Source organism: Cyprinus carpio, chromosome B3 (assembly GCF_018340385.1).
Source record: "Cyprinus carpio isolate SPL01 chromosome B3, ASM1834038v1, whole genome shotgun sequence".
Taxonomy (NCBI): domain Eukaryota; kingdom Metazoa; phylum Chordata; class Actinopteri; order Cypriniformes; family Cyprinidae; genus Cyprinus; species Cyprinus carpio.
Genome location: NC_056599.1, coordinates 33229099 through 33246657, shown reverse-complemented (window position 1 = coordinate 33246657; position 17559 = coordinate 33229099). Strand labels below are relative to the sequence as shown.

At 35.6% G+C, this 17559-nt stretch overlaps 1 protein-coding gene across 2 annotated transcripts in view; it reads left to right on the top strand.

Moving 5' to 3' along the window:
- Positions 1-17559, top strand: part of LOC109047729 (probable helicase with zinc finger domain) — a 53103-nt gene that overhangs the window by 15802 nt on the left and 19742 nt on the right. For both annotated transcript variants that reach the window (XM_042720866.1, XM_042720867.1), the window contains exons 15-21: positions 548-649; positions 1755-1933; positions 3946-4059; positions 6439-6589; positions 10434-10581; positions 10758-10941; positions 12962-13190. In XM_042720866.1, the coding sequence (XP_042576800.1) occupies positions 548-649; positions 1755-1933; positions 3946-4059; positions 6439-6589; positions 10434-10581; positions 10758-10941; positions 12962-13190 (1107 nt within the window). The remainder of the gene's footprint in view (positions 1-547; positions 650-1754; positions 1934-3945; positions 4060-6438; positions 6590-10433; positions 10582-10757; positions 10942-12961; positions 13191-17559) is intronic.

Genomic DNA, 17559 nt, shown 5'->3' with positions numbered 1-17559 from the left:
AATAAATGTAAACCTTTGCTTAGGGTTGTTTAGTTTTATAGTTTTCATGCTTAGGGTTGCCAGATGTTGCCAAAAGTTTAAATCCCCTTATCAGAGCTCTTCTCCTTAAAAGGACACATTTTCTGCACTGTGTTTTACTTTAACTTTGCAACCTGGCAACCATGAGCACATGCTCTTTACACTGCTGAAACAGTGCTGGTTATTTAAAAACGTCGATGAATGTAAGTGTTAATATATATGATGATATAATAAATAATGAAACTAGATGAAGTCAAATAAATCTGTGTTTGGGTTGACCTCTTCATTTTTGCTTATAGGTGAAAGTGCAGTAATTCTGACCAGATCTTGTAAATGACAACAGTTGAGATCAAAAATCACAATTTTTTTTAATTTTGAGCAAAATAATTGTGATTATTTGTTTAACCATTGTGCAGCATGACTAAAATATGACTGTTTACGTTGATTAAGATATTTGTTGGTTTTAGCCCTGATTAAAGCAGCTTTATCTTAAAGAGCGCTAATGATGGTTGTTCTCTCTTTGTTTCAGGGTTCTGATCTGTACACATTCAAACAGTGCGGCAGATCTGTATATCAAAGATTACCTTCATCCATACGTGGAGGCAGGCAATCCACACGCACGACCTCTCAGGTAACACTCGCAGCATCTGGAGCGGTGCATGCTTGTCATGACACCAACTTTCAGCATAAACAGTATACATAATGATTTTGAAATTAATACAAATGAGTTTAAATGACTGAAATGTCTTCCTACTCTTTCTGAAGATGCATGTCATAATCATATCAACTTGTGGAAAATGGGCATCCTAAGTTTACTTCAAAACGCAGGATTTCAACGTGATTGACAAAAAACCCCATCTGTTTGGTTTTGATTATCATGTCTGAGTATCTGAGGTGCCAGCTGTGAAGGCTCATTTGCATTTAAAGAGACATGCACTAAAGCAGCCTGTTTCTGCTTCCACTCAAAATAGGCTTTTTCAAAATGAAATAATAAATGATCTGTGGGTTATTTTGAGCTGAAACTTCACAAACATTCTGAGAACACCTGAGACTTATTTGGCATCTTGTAGAAAGGGGCATAATAGGTCTCACAAAACAAGGACTGTTAAAATACAAAAAAACAATTAATCAATACATTATTATATCATTATTTCTTTATATATTTTAACTTTATTTTGTTGTTGTTGTTCCTAATCATTCTAATCATTCCTAATCTGAAAGTACTAGCTAAAGAATAGTGTAGCTTGATGATTTGCGTAATATTGATTGTACAAGTTACATGGCATTGAAAGATTTGAAAACTTGACATTGTGGAAGGGAATTTGTTATGCAATTTCGATGCTGTTAGTCATCCAGAATATTTTAAAATCTTGTTTTTTCTCATAGTTCAAGGTCACATTGGCACACCACCCACATGAATCTGTTCATCTGTTGTCTCTCTTTTGGTATCTTAAAATTTAGCTTGTACAGACAACATATGAATTTCTTGATACATAACCCTGGTCTTATTATGCACAGTTCATGGTCGTCTAATAAAAATGTTTGGTTTTATAACTCGGTAATCAGTCTTTTTGATGCATCAAACTTTTGTTTGAGTTCAAGAAATCTCAAGTTTCAATAAAAATATTTGTGTTTCAAAGATGAGTGAAAGTTTAACAATACGAGGGGGGGTAAATAACCGAATTTTAGTTTTTCGAGAACTATGCCGTTAACGTTGTGTTTCTGTGTTTGCTCAGGGTTTACTTCAGGAACCGCTGGGTGAAGACGGTGCACCCGGTGGTGCAGCAGTACTGCCTGATCTCCGGAGCGTACTTCACCTTCCAGATGCCCACGCGCCAGGATGTAGAGCGCCACCGTGTGGTCGTGGTCACGCTCAGCACGTCTCAGTACCTCTGCCAGCTTGACCTGGAGCCAGGTGAGCGCGCACACACACACACACACCATGCAGAACGTTCCTCGCTTTCGTCCCTCACACTCCTGGCATGCTAAAGACACCGCTTGCAGCTAATTTTCATATCTGCACACATCTGATTAAAACAGAAAGACATAACAGAAGTGCGGCACAGCTGGACGTGGCCACATTAAACCCCTCCTGCAGGAGCAGTGCAGCGGGGGCCGCAACAGTTTATTAGGAGAGGCTAATTTCCTCCTATGTGTCTGCACACAGGATCATCTGTTGCTAAGAGACCCGGCTCGCCTGTCTAACACACTCAGCATTAATAACACCCAGCACTGTCGTCTTTTCTTTTTTCGTTTGTCTTCCTGCTTCTCTTATCTGTTCATTTAAACTCATTACTGCTGATTTCTGGCATTGCGCTAATGTGTTTTGAGGGGTGAAAGTTTTTTCCCTCCAGTGACACAAACATTTTGGGTTTGTGTATCTTATTGTCCGAATAATAGTCTTATTGATATATATCTGACTTAATAGGATGGTTGATTTCAGAGGAGAATCGCCATTGGGGCCAATTAGATTCAAAATGTCTTACACAAGGACTAAAACACAAAGCACACTGCAAAAATCTAGATCCAGATAATGAAGGCATGTTTTTTTTACACTTGTTTATCACTAAATGAATTCAACAAACTATTTAATCACCAAAATATAATAAGCAGCATAATATTTACCTACAGTTTTCTTTTTATTATTACTGAAAGATTGTAAGGAACGGAAAATGGACTTTTGTGAACAAATATTTTTGTGTTGTTTTTGATGCAAAAAAATATATATATTATCCATTATCTATAGGGTGTTAAATTGATTCTTTTATTCAGCTAGAATGTGTTAAAATGATTTAAATTTAAAAAAATATAAATATATATATTTCTTTTATTCAGCTAGAATGTGTTAAATTGATCATAATTTGAATTGACAGATATTTATATTATTACAAAATCTTTATATTTTAAATAAATGCTGTTGCTGTAAACTTTGAGATAGTCCTGAAAAAAAAAAAAAAATTATATATATATATATATTTTATATCATATCTTTATATATATATATATATATATATATATATATATATATATATAAAAAAATTATATATATAAATATATATTATTATATTATATATATATATATTATATTATATATAATTATATATATGATAATAATATATAATTTTTTTTTTTTTTTTTTGAAATAAATGGAAACAAAAAACAAATGAAAAACATTTCAAAATTAAACACTGATAATTAAATGTTTCTTGAGTGGCAAATCAGCATATAATTATGATTTCTTAAGGATCATGCGATACTGACGACTGCAGTAATGATGCTGAAAATATAGTTTTGATCCCAGGAATGAATTACATTTTACAATATTTTCAAATAGAAGAGTTATTTTAATTTCAAAAACTATTTCACATAAATACAACCTTATAAACAAAAAGACTTTTTCAAAAACACCAATTCAAAAACATCAATCTTGCAAACTCTTCTCTTTTAAATGGTAGTGTATTAAATGAATCAGAAATTTTTGAAAGGAAACATTGACCAAAATATTATTCTTCTGGGTGATTTTATTGGCATTTCAGTCATTTCAATGCACTGAAGCAAAGTTTGGCATGCAGCTTTTGTAATGATGCAGACTTTATGGTCAGTGAAGTTAATGGAATTTGTATAGCCAAATAAAAAAGACATGGAATATATTGCAAACAGGAAATACATCCCCCAGCTGCTGTGTTTGATGACACATCCACAGTTATCTGTCTATCACACACCTGCACTAAAAACCATACACCTGTTCCCATGAGATGGTGCCTGCACAACCTCCTCTGTGGCATCTAATGCTAGATCCTTTTGTTTTAATGGCTGCTGTGTGTGTGTGTGTGTGTGTGTGTGTGTGTGAAATAATTTATTATTGATGCCTTCTCCTGTGAAGCTCTATGTAATGAATATTTTATTACCATGTGTGTGTTTCCAAAGGGATCTTTACACACATCCTGTTGGACGAGGCAGCCCAAGCTATGGAGTGCGAGACCATCATGCCATTGGCTTTGGCCACTAAGAGCACCCGAGTCGTTCTGGCAGGAGACCATACAAAATTACAAAACACAAATCAAATACATCGGCAACATTGCAAAACGCCATTCAGGTCTTCAGATTATTCAGAAGCAGAAAAAAGAGATTTAGGCTTTTTAAGTCAAGATGAAGTCAAACTTGATCTTATTTGCTTCAGTAATGTCACATTTAAATTTCAAATTATTTAATTTAATTTTCAACAGAATTCAGAAAAAAAATAAATAAATAAAAACTGAATTTGGGAAAAAATAAAATGGATTTTATAGGATAACTGATAACTGTTAATAAATTGCACACGTTTCATGATTTCATCAAAAATTTTAAAGGGTCCTAATTTTTTGTTTTTTAAGTTATAAAAAACCTTTTAATAAATTAAGTTGTTTCAAATCATTTAAGTAAGTTTCATGATTTCAATTAATTAGACAAGTTTTTGATTACTAAAAATGTAATTTAAGATTTAAACGTGAGCCAGAAAAAATAAAATGTGGGGGAAAAAACATAAATGATAACTGATAACTGTTAATAAATTTCACAATTTCAATTAATTAAACAAAATAATCATAAACAAAAATCATTATATAAATAACTGTTGATAAATTGCACACGTTTCATGATTTCAATTAATTAGACATACTTTTTGGTCATTAAAAAATTTATTTAACCAAAATTTAATCCAAAAATGTTAAAACAGAAAAACTAAATTTGAGAAAAATAAAAAAGATTTCCTATGGGCCCTACATATTTGCTAAACAGGTCATGTAATGTATAAAATTGACTTATTAGTTTGCAAGTAAGTATTGATGAATATTTTAGTTTACTAAACTAAAACGTTAAGTAAATTAATTATGAAAACCTGACCTAGATTAAGCTATACTGATGACTGTGGACTGACCCCAAAACAAATACCCTTGGACTGTGCTCAACCCAGAGATGCTTGATCAGGGCAACAGGCTCTCCACGCTGTCACATCCTGTCTCTTCTCACTGCCCTCACTCTGCAGACAGTGTCATGTCAGCGTCTGACTCGTGAAGAACTGCTTCAGCCCGAGTGGAACCAATGGGCCTCTAATTAAATGCTCTTTTGATAGAAACCTCATCACCCACCCTCACTTCCTGCTGCATTAATAATTCATCTCACACTCCACCTGTGCCTCCTCATGTGAAGGAGGGCCTCAAATCTGTTAGTTAGGAATACAGTCATTTCTTTAGTTGTTGTTGACCAGTATGGGTTTCCAGTGGTCAGTGCTAATATCTAGAGACTGCAGAAAAGATGAACACAAAATAGAAAAAAAACTGATATTAATGCATTTTTTTTTTAAACAAATTAATTGCAATAAAAGGCCAAAAATCAAACTACTAAAACCAAAAAAATCTGCTCTGAAGCGGTGTTGCTACAGTTAATATCTATTAAGTAATTTCCTGTAATTGAAAAATAAAGCTGAAATAACCATATTAAATAATATATCATAAAAATATAAAGTATAATATAAAAATAAAAACATAAGTGTAAAAAAAAAAACAAAATAAAATTATAAAATAAAAAAAAAAAAAAAAATAAAAAAAAAAGTATCCCTAAATGAAAATTTTGCTTCTGAAACTTACTAAAGTACTAAAACTGAAATTCAAATTAACTTAAACTAATGAAAAAGACAGAAGCAGATAACAAAATTACTATATATATATATATATATATATATATATATATATATAAACTAATGAAAAAGACAGAAGCAGATAACAAAATTACTAAAACTTCAAACTAAAATATATATAAACTTAAACTAATGAAAAAGACAGAAGCAGATAACAAAATTACTAAAACTTCAAACTAAACCAAATTAAATGAAATGAAAACAGAAACTAAATTAATTCAAGCTATATAAAATGTTTTTTAATTAATAAAAAAGGACAAAAGCACATAATAAAATGATTCAAACTAAAATTAAAATGTAAACTAGATTTTACAACTTAAAAAAATGAATAAAATGGAAAAATCATATAAATGCTAAACTAAAATTAAAATATAAACTAAAATAATTAATTCAAGCTATGTCAAAATATTAAAATAAAAACTAAATAAAAAGGACAAAAGCACTTAAAATGACTAAAACCTAAATAAAAAAATGCAAATGCTAAATGCTAAAAAAAAAAACACTGCTTTGAAATGGAAGGCCATTTAAAATGCATCATTGCTCTAGATCACATGAAAAGCCTTTTATTGGTTGATGCTCATCATGTCAAAATGCTTAATATTAGCCCAGAAGTCAGTCTACAACAAGGTTCAAGAAATAATTCAAAAATGAAAATCAAGACTGGCTTGAGGTTAGCGAACCCAAAGGCCATTGGTTTTTGTGTTCCAGTATAAGGCATTTGAGAGTGACTCTGAGCTTTCCTCTCTTCCAGCTCAGTCCGTTTGTGTACAGTGAGTTTGCGCGGGAGAGGAATCTGCACGTGTCTCTGCTGGACCGGCTGTACGAGCATTACCCATCCGAGTACCCCTGCAGGATCCTGCTGTGCGAAAACTACCGCTCCCATGAGGCAATCATCAAGTAGGTGTGAACTTTTTCACACCACTCTTCCTGAGGAGAGACACATGCAAACACACAAAGCATTAGGGCTGCGTTGCTGCAGACATAATTACGCACGTGTCTGCCAACAGATTCTCCAGTCTCTCACAAACACATCTTTGTCTCTTTCTTCCTGTCTGCTTCTCTCTCTGTTTTTGCTTCAGTCTTTCTCCATTTAACTTTTGGGTTGGTTTTTATGGAGATTTATGTGTGACAAATCAGAGGTTTTCAACTACGAGCATGTAACCAAAAAAAGTCTCTTCTCATAAGGTCACAGACTGCAGGTGAAAAGCACACTAAATCTAAATAATTAAAGGCAACCAATCATAATGAGGAGAGTAAAATAAGTAGACTCATTAACTGAAAATGAAGAAAATGCTTCCCATTTTTGGTTGTTGTCCAAGGCCGTACATTTGATTAAACAATGTTTTTCTGCACATTCATCTGTTACTGTGCAAATGCCAACATAGACAGGTTCCACTATGGAGGAATATTCAGGGCAATTTTCAAAAGGAATTGCAAATTGTATTTTCAGTTGCGTTTTCCATATGTGGATGCATAAATTGTGACATAATCTATCACAGCACATTTTATTTCTCTCTTTCAATCTGTAATAGTAGGCCTATGGAAATTCTAAGCGGTCATGCATTATTATAATTTTTTTTTATCTTGTTTTCTCGTTATCTTGACTTAATTTTCTCGTGAGCTCAACTTCGCAAAAGTGGTTCTTTGAACAATGATTGTTTGATTTTTAAAACACAATGCATAGTCTACTGTTGCTATAGTAACAAACGCAGTCTTGACAGGGACAACCCAAAATACACAACCAGCAAAAAATAGTCAATTTACATCCAATAAAATAAACCAAAAACAATAAACAAACTATTATAAATACACAATATGTACAGACTAGAAGATGAGAGTTTAATCGTTTAATTCTACGTTAAGCGTTTTCCTCCCATAGAATAGCCTACCGTACGAACAACACTTAATGGGTTAAGGCAGTGTTTTAAAGACCGAACTCTGAAAACACATCATTAATATGAACGCATTCTATGTACAGAGACAAGCAAAGCATCACACATCACTCCCGGATCATCGAAAATGGGCAAAAAGGCGGGAGCTGGTTGCTGAAGCCACGCCCACCTAGCTCGGCGGCAGTGTCAGCAGCGGCAATCCACCTGTCACTCAAGTGGCCACACCCTTAATTATGCAGAACTTTAAGGCTTAATATAATTTATAGTATATAATTCCCCTCTTTAAAACAAATTCTACCATGTTTCACATGTTGGAGCATAGCATATGAAATTTCTTGATGTTGTGTTACTGTCGACGGCTAATCTGTGTTTTATCTGTAGATCGTAAAATTGGTTGCCGGTGAAATTTATCTCTAAATGGTATATTTCATGTGTTCTTTTTTATGTTTTATTATCATATCCAGATGGGTATTATAATAAAACAACAAAAACATGACAAATCTAAAGAGGTATTTCCTTGTTTAATTTCCCTTGTGAATTTGAGTAAATTTGATGTTTATATATGGCAGAATATTTATTAAAGTGACAAATACCTGGCAACATGGGAAAAATGCACCTTCTCTGATAGGAAAGTGATTAAAATGGCTAAAATATAATAATAAAATACCATGATATATGAAAGTCCACTAGTAAAAATGAAAAATGGGATGATCTTTGCATTAATGACAGCAGCACTCGAGCTTCATGAACTACAGGACGTTTGTCAAACCCCTGATGATCATGTACTGCAACTATATTTGACAGCATTTTGAGCTTCAATTAAAATGTGCTCATTTGCTCATAATGACTTAGAAATAGTGCAGAATAATATTTCAGTAACGCTCCACAGTATGGTCATATAAATTAGTGGTAGTTAATGAATTACATTTGTTATGGTATATATTAGTCTTTTTTTTTTTTAGCATTAGTTAATAAAAATACATGGTCACACTTTATTTTAAGGTCCATTTCTCACTACTAACAAACCTTAAACTATGACTTTTTCCTCAATAAACTCCTAAGTTGCTGCTTATTAATAGTTGGTAAGGTAGTTGTTAAGTTTAGGTATTGGCCTGGATTAGGGATGTAGAATATGGTCACGAATAATATGTGCTTTATAAGTACTAATAAATAGCCAATATGTTAATGATAGGCATCCTAATAAGCAACCAGTTAATAGTCAGAATTGGTCCCTTTACTAAAGTGTTACCAAATACATCTGTTCATTATTAGATAATATTAGCTCAGGTCCATTAAATAATATTAACAGATAAACTTTAGATTTTTAGTAATGTGCAAAGTGTGATATTTCATGCAGTTGTGTACTTGCGTTATACCAAAAGTTCCCAAGGATTTGTAAATCCAGAGAAATTCCAATTTTAAAAATGACTCGTCCCTGGTCATTATCGCCTGTCAATGACATAATTTCCGCACTATTCTCAGTTTCCGCTGGTAGAAACTATGACAACGAACACACATACTGCTGTACAGCTAAACTAAAACCATTACAGCTGTTGTGAAGAAAATGAAAAGTGTTGACCGCAGCATTAAATTTAGCTCTGCTTAATGTTGCGCCATGGGTTTTTTTCGCGACAGTGTTGCAAATGCTTAATTAAACTCGCGCTAAACTGAAGCGTCATAATGTTCTTTTTTCAAGCTTTGCCTTTATTGTTTTGAAAATGCGAACTGTTTGAACAACTGGAAAGGTACAGGTAATAAAAAAATTTATTCGTTTCCTCATCCGTGAACATCCTCCTTCACAGCGTCATCAAGCTTTGCCTTTATTGTTTTGAAAATGCAACCTCTAGTAGCAGGTTAAGTGTAGATGATGTTAACTAATGTAGTGGTTAAGTGTTTAGTTCTGTATAATTTAGTTCGCCAGACTTTGAACCCCGATTTTGAATAATTTTTTTATTGGTTTATCAAGTCCTAAGATGTATTTCCCTGTTTAAGTAGATACCAAATTACAGATTTTCAGTGTTAACCCATACTTAGAACAAAACTAAATCTCAAAAACATACATCACGAAAATATCTCTGAACATAAAACATAATCCTCCTGGGAGCAGTTTGAATCCAAGTTTTAAATGTAGATTTTTCTTGGGGACTGACAAGGCACTGCATGCAAAAATTGAGGCTTATAGCCACACACACAGATGGTACAGTTGATGCCAACAGTAACACATTTGCTGTAAATCCCTGTTTGGACTCCCAATCATGTGTTTTGAGATTGAAATCTGACAAAACAGAAGAAAGATGGCAGCCAAAGACGGGCCACCTCCCTGAGCTGCGGGAGCTACGTTGACACCAGCGCCGGGGCTTTGTAAATTGAGTGTCAGTCTGTGCATTTGTCTGGATGCTTTCAAGCGTTCGCTGATAGCCCCCCACCCCAACCCCCAGATATATCCCAGCGCTTTCAACCTTTGAGAAGTCAGAGAAATGACTAAAGCGTCCTTGATTGGAGAGCTTGGATGTCAAATTGTTAATTAAAATGGACATGAGTGTCTTCTACACAGAAATTTACATGATGTTGGGTTTTATTGAATCATTTTGCATGCAATCTACATATTTTGTGCTGTGGAACATTTGAGTGAGTAATACTCAATTCCACCAATGCAGAATGTGTTCGAATATATATGCTGAAGCTGTTAATAAACCCAGTGATGCAGTGATGAATACATTCTGCAACATCTGAAATCTCCTAGTGTTTAGATTTTAATCTTTAGAGTTGTAGCTCTTGATAGTTTAATGAGAAGCTAAATTACCTTTTTAAGGCAGGAAGTGTTTACCGTGTATTCTGGCTGACCGCAGATATACGTCTGAGCTCTTCTACGAGGGCAAACTGATGGCCAGCGGGAAGCAGCCACCCCATAAAGACTTCTACCCTCTAACTTTCTTCACTGCCCGCGGAGAAGATGTGCAAGAGAAGAACAGCACGGCTTACTACAACAACGCTGAGGTAACCCCAACATTGACAAGAAGTTGTGCTTTTGTTGGTCTTTTCTCTTCTGATCCATCGTGTATTTATGCTGGAATTGGTGTAAACAGGCCTTACTACTGATTGAATGGGTGTATGAATGTATTGGATCATTATGATTGAGAATCCGTTGGGAATGCATTGTTGACCCTCTGCAGGTGTTTGAGATAGTTGAGCGGGTGGAGGAGATGAGGAAGAAGTGGCCTGTGGCCTGGGGGAAGCTGGACGAAGGAAGTATCGGCGTGGTCTCGCCCTACGCCGACCAGGTCTTCAGAATCAGAGCCGAACTCCGCAAAAAGAGGATGCCAGAGGTCAGCGTGGAGAGAGTGCTCAATGTCCAGGGTGAGTGAAAGATGCCAGATCTACAGTGTATTTTAATATGTACAAATTGCTCACGTTGTGTAGTTTCTTGGGGAAAATCATGTTATCATGCAAATTGTGGATTCTGGACACTGGTGGTGGCAGCAATACACAAATAAAGCACCATATAAATGTCTCATTCATTCATTCAGTTCATTAAATTGTGGGACATTTAGATGTTTAAAATGAGCTACTTTCCATGCTAGGTTAAAGGAGTAGTTTCTCAAAAATGAAAATTTGCTGAAAATGTACTCATTCTGAGGCCATTCGAGATCTAGATGAGTCTGTTTCTTCATGGGAACAGATTTGGAGAAATTGAGCGTTAAATTAGTGAATTACATGCAGTGAATGGGTGCCATCAAAATAAAAGTTCAAAGATCTGATAAAAGCATCCCAATAATCCACAAGTAATCCATGATTCCACTACATCAATTAACATCTTGTAAAGTCAAAAGTTTAATCAAGATTTTTGTTAGGATTTGCTGTACTTTGTCACTGTGAAGGTTTGTTCACAGATTTAGTCTCAGCAAATGGTATAGGTGACCTTGTAAAGGAACTGGATTTATTCAATTGCATTCACATTGTTGTGCGAAATTTTGCAGACGAGATCCAGTCGTTTTAATAGACCATCGCGATAAAAATTACCATCACAAATAATTTAAATATCCAGTGGGCAAAAGAGCAGAAATTGTGATCATGATTAAAACATCACAAATATTTTAACCTCTAATATTTTACACCATACCAATTATAAACAATACCAATAAACAAAATTAAACTTACACAGAATTACCTCAAGTGAGGTATCTACAACATAATTTGAAAACAAACCAACATCAGAAAAATTCCCGCACCAGCAATCTTAAAATGCTGCCACCAGAGGAAGACCACCAGCATTAAGACCACACCCTTTGAGACCAGACCCCATGTGTCAGCCCAGAAGGGTGGCAGAGAGAGCAAGTTTACCAGACAGCAATTCCGCCTGTCAAATGTGTGTTTGGCGTCTGAGAAAAGAGCTGGTGTCCTGCAGGTTTCATTTGAAAAGCCAGATTGCTTTGTGCATAATTGATGGCGTTTGGTTCAGCCTGTTGCGTTGAAATCAGCTTTTTAATGGATGAAAAAATTCCCATAACTCAGCTGCTTGTTTGGAACAGAGATTCATTTTAAGTCATTATAACCTTCATTCTCATCTGGCTGCCAATCTGAGCTGGGCACCAAAGAAGTGAAGTCACTGCTAGTTCTTCAGTTGTCATAATTCATAGGTTGTTACAAGAGATCTTCTCTTATTATAGTGACATTCACTTCCTCCGAATATCTCCAGGGTCAACATGAAATCAGATTTGACCCTGCTTTCTCAAAGCATCGTCACATAATTCAGCAGTATTACACCAAATATAAAAGCTCAAGGATTTAATGCGTTTACAGTTTGAGGGTTTGAACATTTAAAAGTGAAGGATTTAAGACATGAATGTTACTGTTGTAACTTACAGCTTAAAATTATTACAATGATCAAATGTTGTTTATTTTATAGCTTTGTTGCAATTTACAACATTAATATAGTTCCGTGTTGTTAATTTTTTAGAACAAGTTGAACTTTATTTAAATTCACACAGGTTTTTTAGAAACCCAGTAATAAATAAATTTTTCTTTTCTATTTTGTGTTTTGCCTTATTTTATTATTTTATTTTATTCCAAAACTAACCTGACACACAATCACAACTAAAAAGGTCAATAATTAAAGAAGTATTTCATACATTTTTTTGGAGTTCATGTCACCATTATTGGCCTTGTGTCATTAAATTATTGAAATATTACTTAAAATATCAGGTGATTCTTTGAGTAAGTATTTTAGATTGAATGGGTTCAGCTGACATTAAAATTTTGGGAACCTCTGTTACATTAGTTAAAAAAATGACCTTTCTAAGGCAGGAAGTTGTGTTGATTTTGTATCAGATCAGCCATCAGCAGCTTGTTAATTGCACGGATCTGCTCTTGTCCGTAGGTAAGCAGTTCCGGGTGTTGTTCTTGAGCACCGTTCGCACCCGTCACACCTGCAAACACAAGCAGACGGCCATCAAGAGGAAGGAGCAGCTGGTGGAGGACTCCACGGAAGACCTGGACTACGGCTTCCTGTCTAACTACAAGCTGCTGAACACCGCCATCACTCGAGCACAGTCCCTGGTGGCCGTGGTGGGAGACCCCATCGCTCTCTGCTCGGTGGGACGCTGCAGGTAATCAGACGCTTTTTAAATAGCTTCAAAACCCACTCTGTTGGAGTTCAGGACTATTTGTGTTTATTTTCGAAAATGGGAACAATATATGGGGTTTGTTCAAGCATCTCTGCAATAATAGAATCACCTTGAACCATTGCGCTCTGAACGTTGGCGCGCTCGTTGACGTGAATAGGCCTGTCTGGATGTGTGCACTGGGCAGACAGTGGCTCGTTGCTGTCTGGTTTTGGTGAGTACCTGTGTAGTCAGTGTCCCCACAAGAAGAGCTGTCACTCTGCTTTCCCATCATGCACTTCTCCGCTGTCAGCTCGGACTAACACGCTCCTCACACACGGACGCTTCAGACGTTGCTTCTACAGAGGGGACATCAAATCGTTTGGCACCTCTCTTCAGGGTTCAGTGTGAAGCTAATGCACTTGTTAACCATCACTACCATGTAGGGCAAATCATTAATAAACAGTACTGAAAATAATCTACAACAAATTTGATTATAAAGAAAACCGAACAAACTAATCCCATACCACCCTCCTCACCCTAGAGACCTAAGTAATGCCACAACAATGGGCGGTCAATGCCACACACTTGGTCAACCTACGCTATCAAGATAATAGCGAAGGACAAGCCAAATCTTATCAAAGTGATCCAATATGTTTAACAAAGAGTAACAGAATAAGTTCTAAATGTCATAACTTTACGGTTTCTTTCAGCCTCCGTTTAACAGATGGAAATTAAGTTCGTTTCCAAAACCTCGTAAGTTTCTTTGCAACAGTAAGGCTATAGGACAGCAACTGTAAGTGAATTTGTTTTAATTCTGATGCCAATTCAATATTGACTCATGGATTCTATCTGATGGTTCTGGCTTAAACAAACCACATGGTTTTTGTCAATTTGTTGAAAGGATGCAAGTTTTGTCCCATTCTCAATGCAAATCTGTCAAACTCTTTTTGTTGGTGAAATTATTTGCGGTATACAAAAAAAAGGGTGGGATGCTATATCCCACAGTAAACCATTTTTCAAACTATTTAATTTCACATTTATCCTCTTTGATCCTCTCACTGAAATAAGCGTATAAAAGGGCTCCCTATAGCTTAGAGCAGAAGATGAGGTAGATTTTTATCCCAGAGAAGATTTTAGTTATAATTGAATTTATTTAAAGAAAGAGCCATTTGCTCAGTGAACCACTGTTTAATCAAAAAAAAAAAAGTTTTTTCCCCCTGCTGTACCGAAACCATGCCGAACCATGTCGTCAAAACTGTTTGTGTACCCTTACACCCATAGTGTTCCCTGATCTAAAGTGTTATTGAATAAATACAAGATTGTACAAAATAATCAGATTTTTTTTTTTTTTTTTTTTTTTTTTGTCCTAATAGCAAAAGTCCAAATTCAAGAGAGCAGTGAAAGAGGTTATCTATCTAGCAGGAAGGTAACAGTTGCCTGTGCCTGTGATCTTTGACCCCTTGTGTTTTGGCTGTTGTGCTGGTTCTCTGATGTGAATATGACAGTGTGTATTGCTGTCGGGCAGGGTTGGGATTTCTGTGTGTGTGTGTTTATATCGGTATGTTGACACTCAGAGAGCTGTCTGTCACTTCGCTGGCAGCCCTCTGCTCCTCCGGCTCTATCCTCCCTAGCTGCAGCTCTGCTGTCGCTATGGAGACAGACCCACATCAACCAATCGCTAGAGCCCGACCACAGGAAATGTCAAGCCGAAGGGCCTGGCAATTAAATCTGTGTGTGCGGCGAGGACTCTGTGTTCTGAGCTAGCTGAATGGACAGCACTGTTTAACTGACTTCAGTAACCGAAACGTTAACCTCGTGATATGACGAATGATGACCACTCCAGCTAAAGTGCCATGAAAGTTTTAGAATGTTTTTCAATGTAAAATGTTCATTTTCACAGATCAGTATGTGACCCTGGACCACAAAACCAGTCATAAGGGTCAATTATTTGAAATTGATTTATACATATGGAAGCTGAATAAATAAGCTTTCCATTGATGTATGGTTTGTTAGGATAGGACAGTATTTGGCCGAGATACAACTATTTGAACATCTGGAATCTGAGTTGTCCAAATGAAGTTCTTAGCAATGCATATTACTAATCAAAAATTAAGTTTTAATATATCTACAGTAGTAAATTTACAAAATATCTTCATGGAACATGATCTTTAATTAATATCCTAATGATTTTTTGGCATAAAAGAAAAATCAATAATTTTGACCCATGCAATGTATTTTTGGCTATTGCTACAAATATACCCCAGGGACTGGTTTTGTGGTCCAGGGTCACATATATGGTTTAATTTAATGAAAACATAAAAAAAAAAAACAATTACCCCAAAATATATAATAATAATAATATAATAATAATTATAATTTTTTTTAAGTATTTTTTCAGTGTTACAAAAATACCTCCAAGAATTGTTAGAATATTTCCTAATAACAATTTATGGATGTCTAGTGATCTTAAGGAATGTATTCGTGAGAAAAAACATGCTTTTAAAAATGGTAATATTGGGTTACTCAAGAAAAAAGAAGCGAACTAAGATCGAAACTGAGTAAAGCAAAAAATAGAATATAAGGATAAAGTTGAATGTCAGTATTTCTCAGGAAATGCCAAGAAAGCATGGAAGGTTTAAATTTGATTATGGGTCGGGAAACTAAGCAAAACCGTACCCCCCTGTCACACTCCTCTCCATCTTTTGCAAATGATCTAAATTCTATTCTAAAGTCTTTTTCAGTCGTTTTGACAAAAATGATTTTAGTGCTGAACGTGATAGTGTGTGTAGGTCCATTTCGGGATATGTCCCTATTACACTGAATGAACATGATATTATAGCCAGCCTGTCCAGTATTAAGCCAAACTCAGCCCCGGGGCCAGATGGCCTGAGAGGGAGAGTTTTAAAAGAAAATGTTCATGAACTAAAAGGTATTGTGCTGGAGTTATTCCAGTACTTGCTTAATTCCTTAACAATGCCTAAATTATGGAAAATCTCCTATATTGTGCCTATTCCGAAAAAACCTGGAGCCACTGAACTAGAAGATTTCAGGCCCATTGCCCTTACTTCCATCTTAGGAAACTGTTTTGAGAGAGTTATAAGCAAACATATTACAGCATCAGTTTCTAACAGCTTAGATCATCTCCAGTTTGCTTACAAAATTATGAGGGGAACCGACGACGCAACTGTCAGTATGTTTTACACCCTGGCAAAGCACCTTCAAGCCCCCTCTCACTTTGCTAGGGCCCTGTTTATAGATTTTACATCTGCCTTTAACAGCATGCAGATTCACACCTTGCTGCAGAGACTTATCGATATAGGAGTAAATGGTGGTATTATCCACCTTGTAAGGGACTTCCTCTCTGATCGCCCTCAACAGGTTCTGGTTAATAATACTCGGTCTGATATCCTTGTACTTAATACTGGCGCCCCGCAAGGGACTATTCTATCTCCATTACTCTTCTCCATTTATACAAACAAATTCCAATTAGATCTGGAAAATTTTCGTTGGTTCAAGTATGCAGATGATATGGCCCTGGTTGCTTTATTAAAGAGGGGGGGACATAGTTGGAGAGGAAGTATATAGAGCACTTGTGTCATCTCTCCAGAAATGGTGCGATGAAAGTTCCTTAGAGATAAATGTAACAAAAACAAAGGAACTTGTCTTTTATGAAAAGGACCCTGTGCAGCCCCTTATAATTAGGGGACAAATTGTAAAGGTAGTAGAAAAGTTCAAATACCTCGGTACATATATTGATTCTAATCTAAATTTCGGTGAAAACACAGACTACATTTTTAAAACTTGTAACCAACGTCTCCATTTACTGCGCAAGCTCAACTCTTTCAGAGTGAGCAAGCACATTATGGAAATAGTCTATAAGAATCTGATAGAGAGTATTCTAACTTTTAACATGGCGATGTGGTATGGTAATTTTAACGTAAAAGGGAGAAGTAAGCTGCAGAGAATAGTAAACCTTGCTTCAAAAATCATAGGGACAAATCAGAAACAATTAAGTTCCATGTACGAGGAAGTTCTCAGAAAAAAGCTTTTAAAATTAACAAACGATCCCACTCATCCACTCAATAGGGAGTTTGAACTCCTTCCCTCTGCCCAGACGTTACAAAGTACCTAGGGCAAATCGTAATATTTTTAAAAATTATTTTATTCCTAATGCAATTCGGACGTTGAACAACACGTGCCGTTGATGTATTGTAACGTCTTGTAAATGTCACAATGGAATTCTTGATGGGGTTACTTGAGATTCCCTTATACACCTTTGACAGATAAATATGTGTTTGCTGCAGTTCTAGCTGGCTGCTGTATAACAAATCCACTGTCTACAAGCTGTTTTGCATCTAATTCAGTCTGTCAC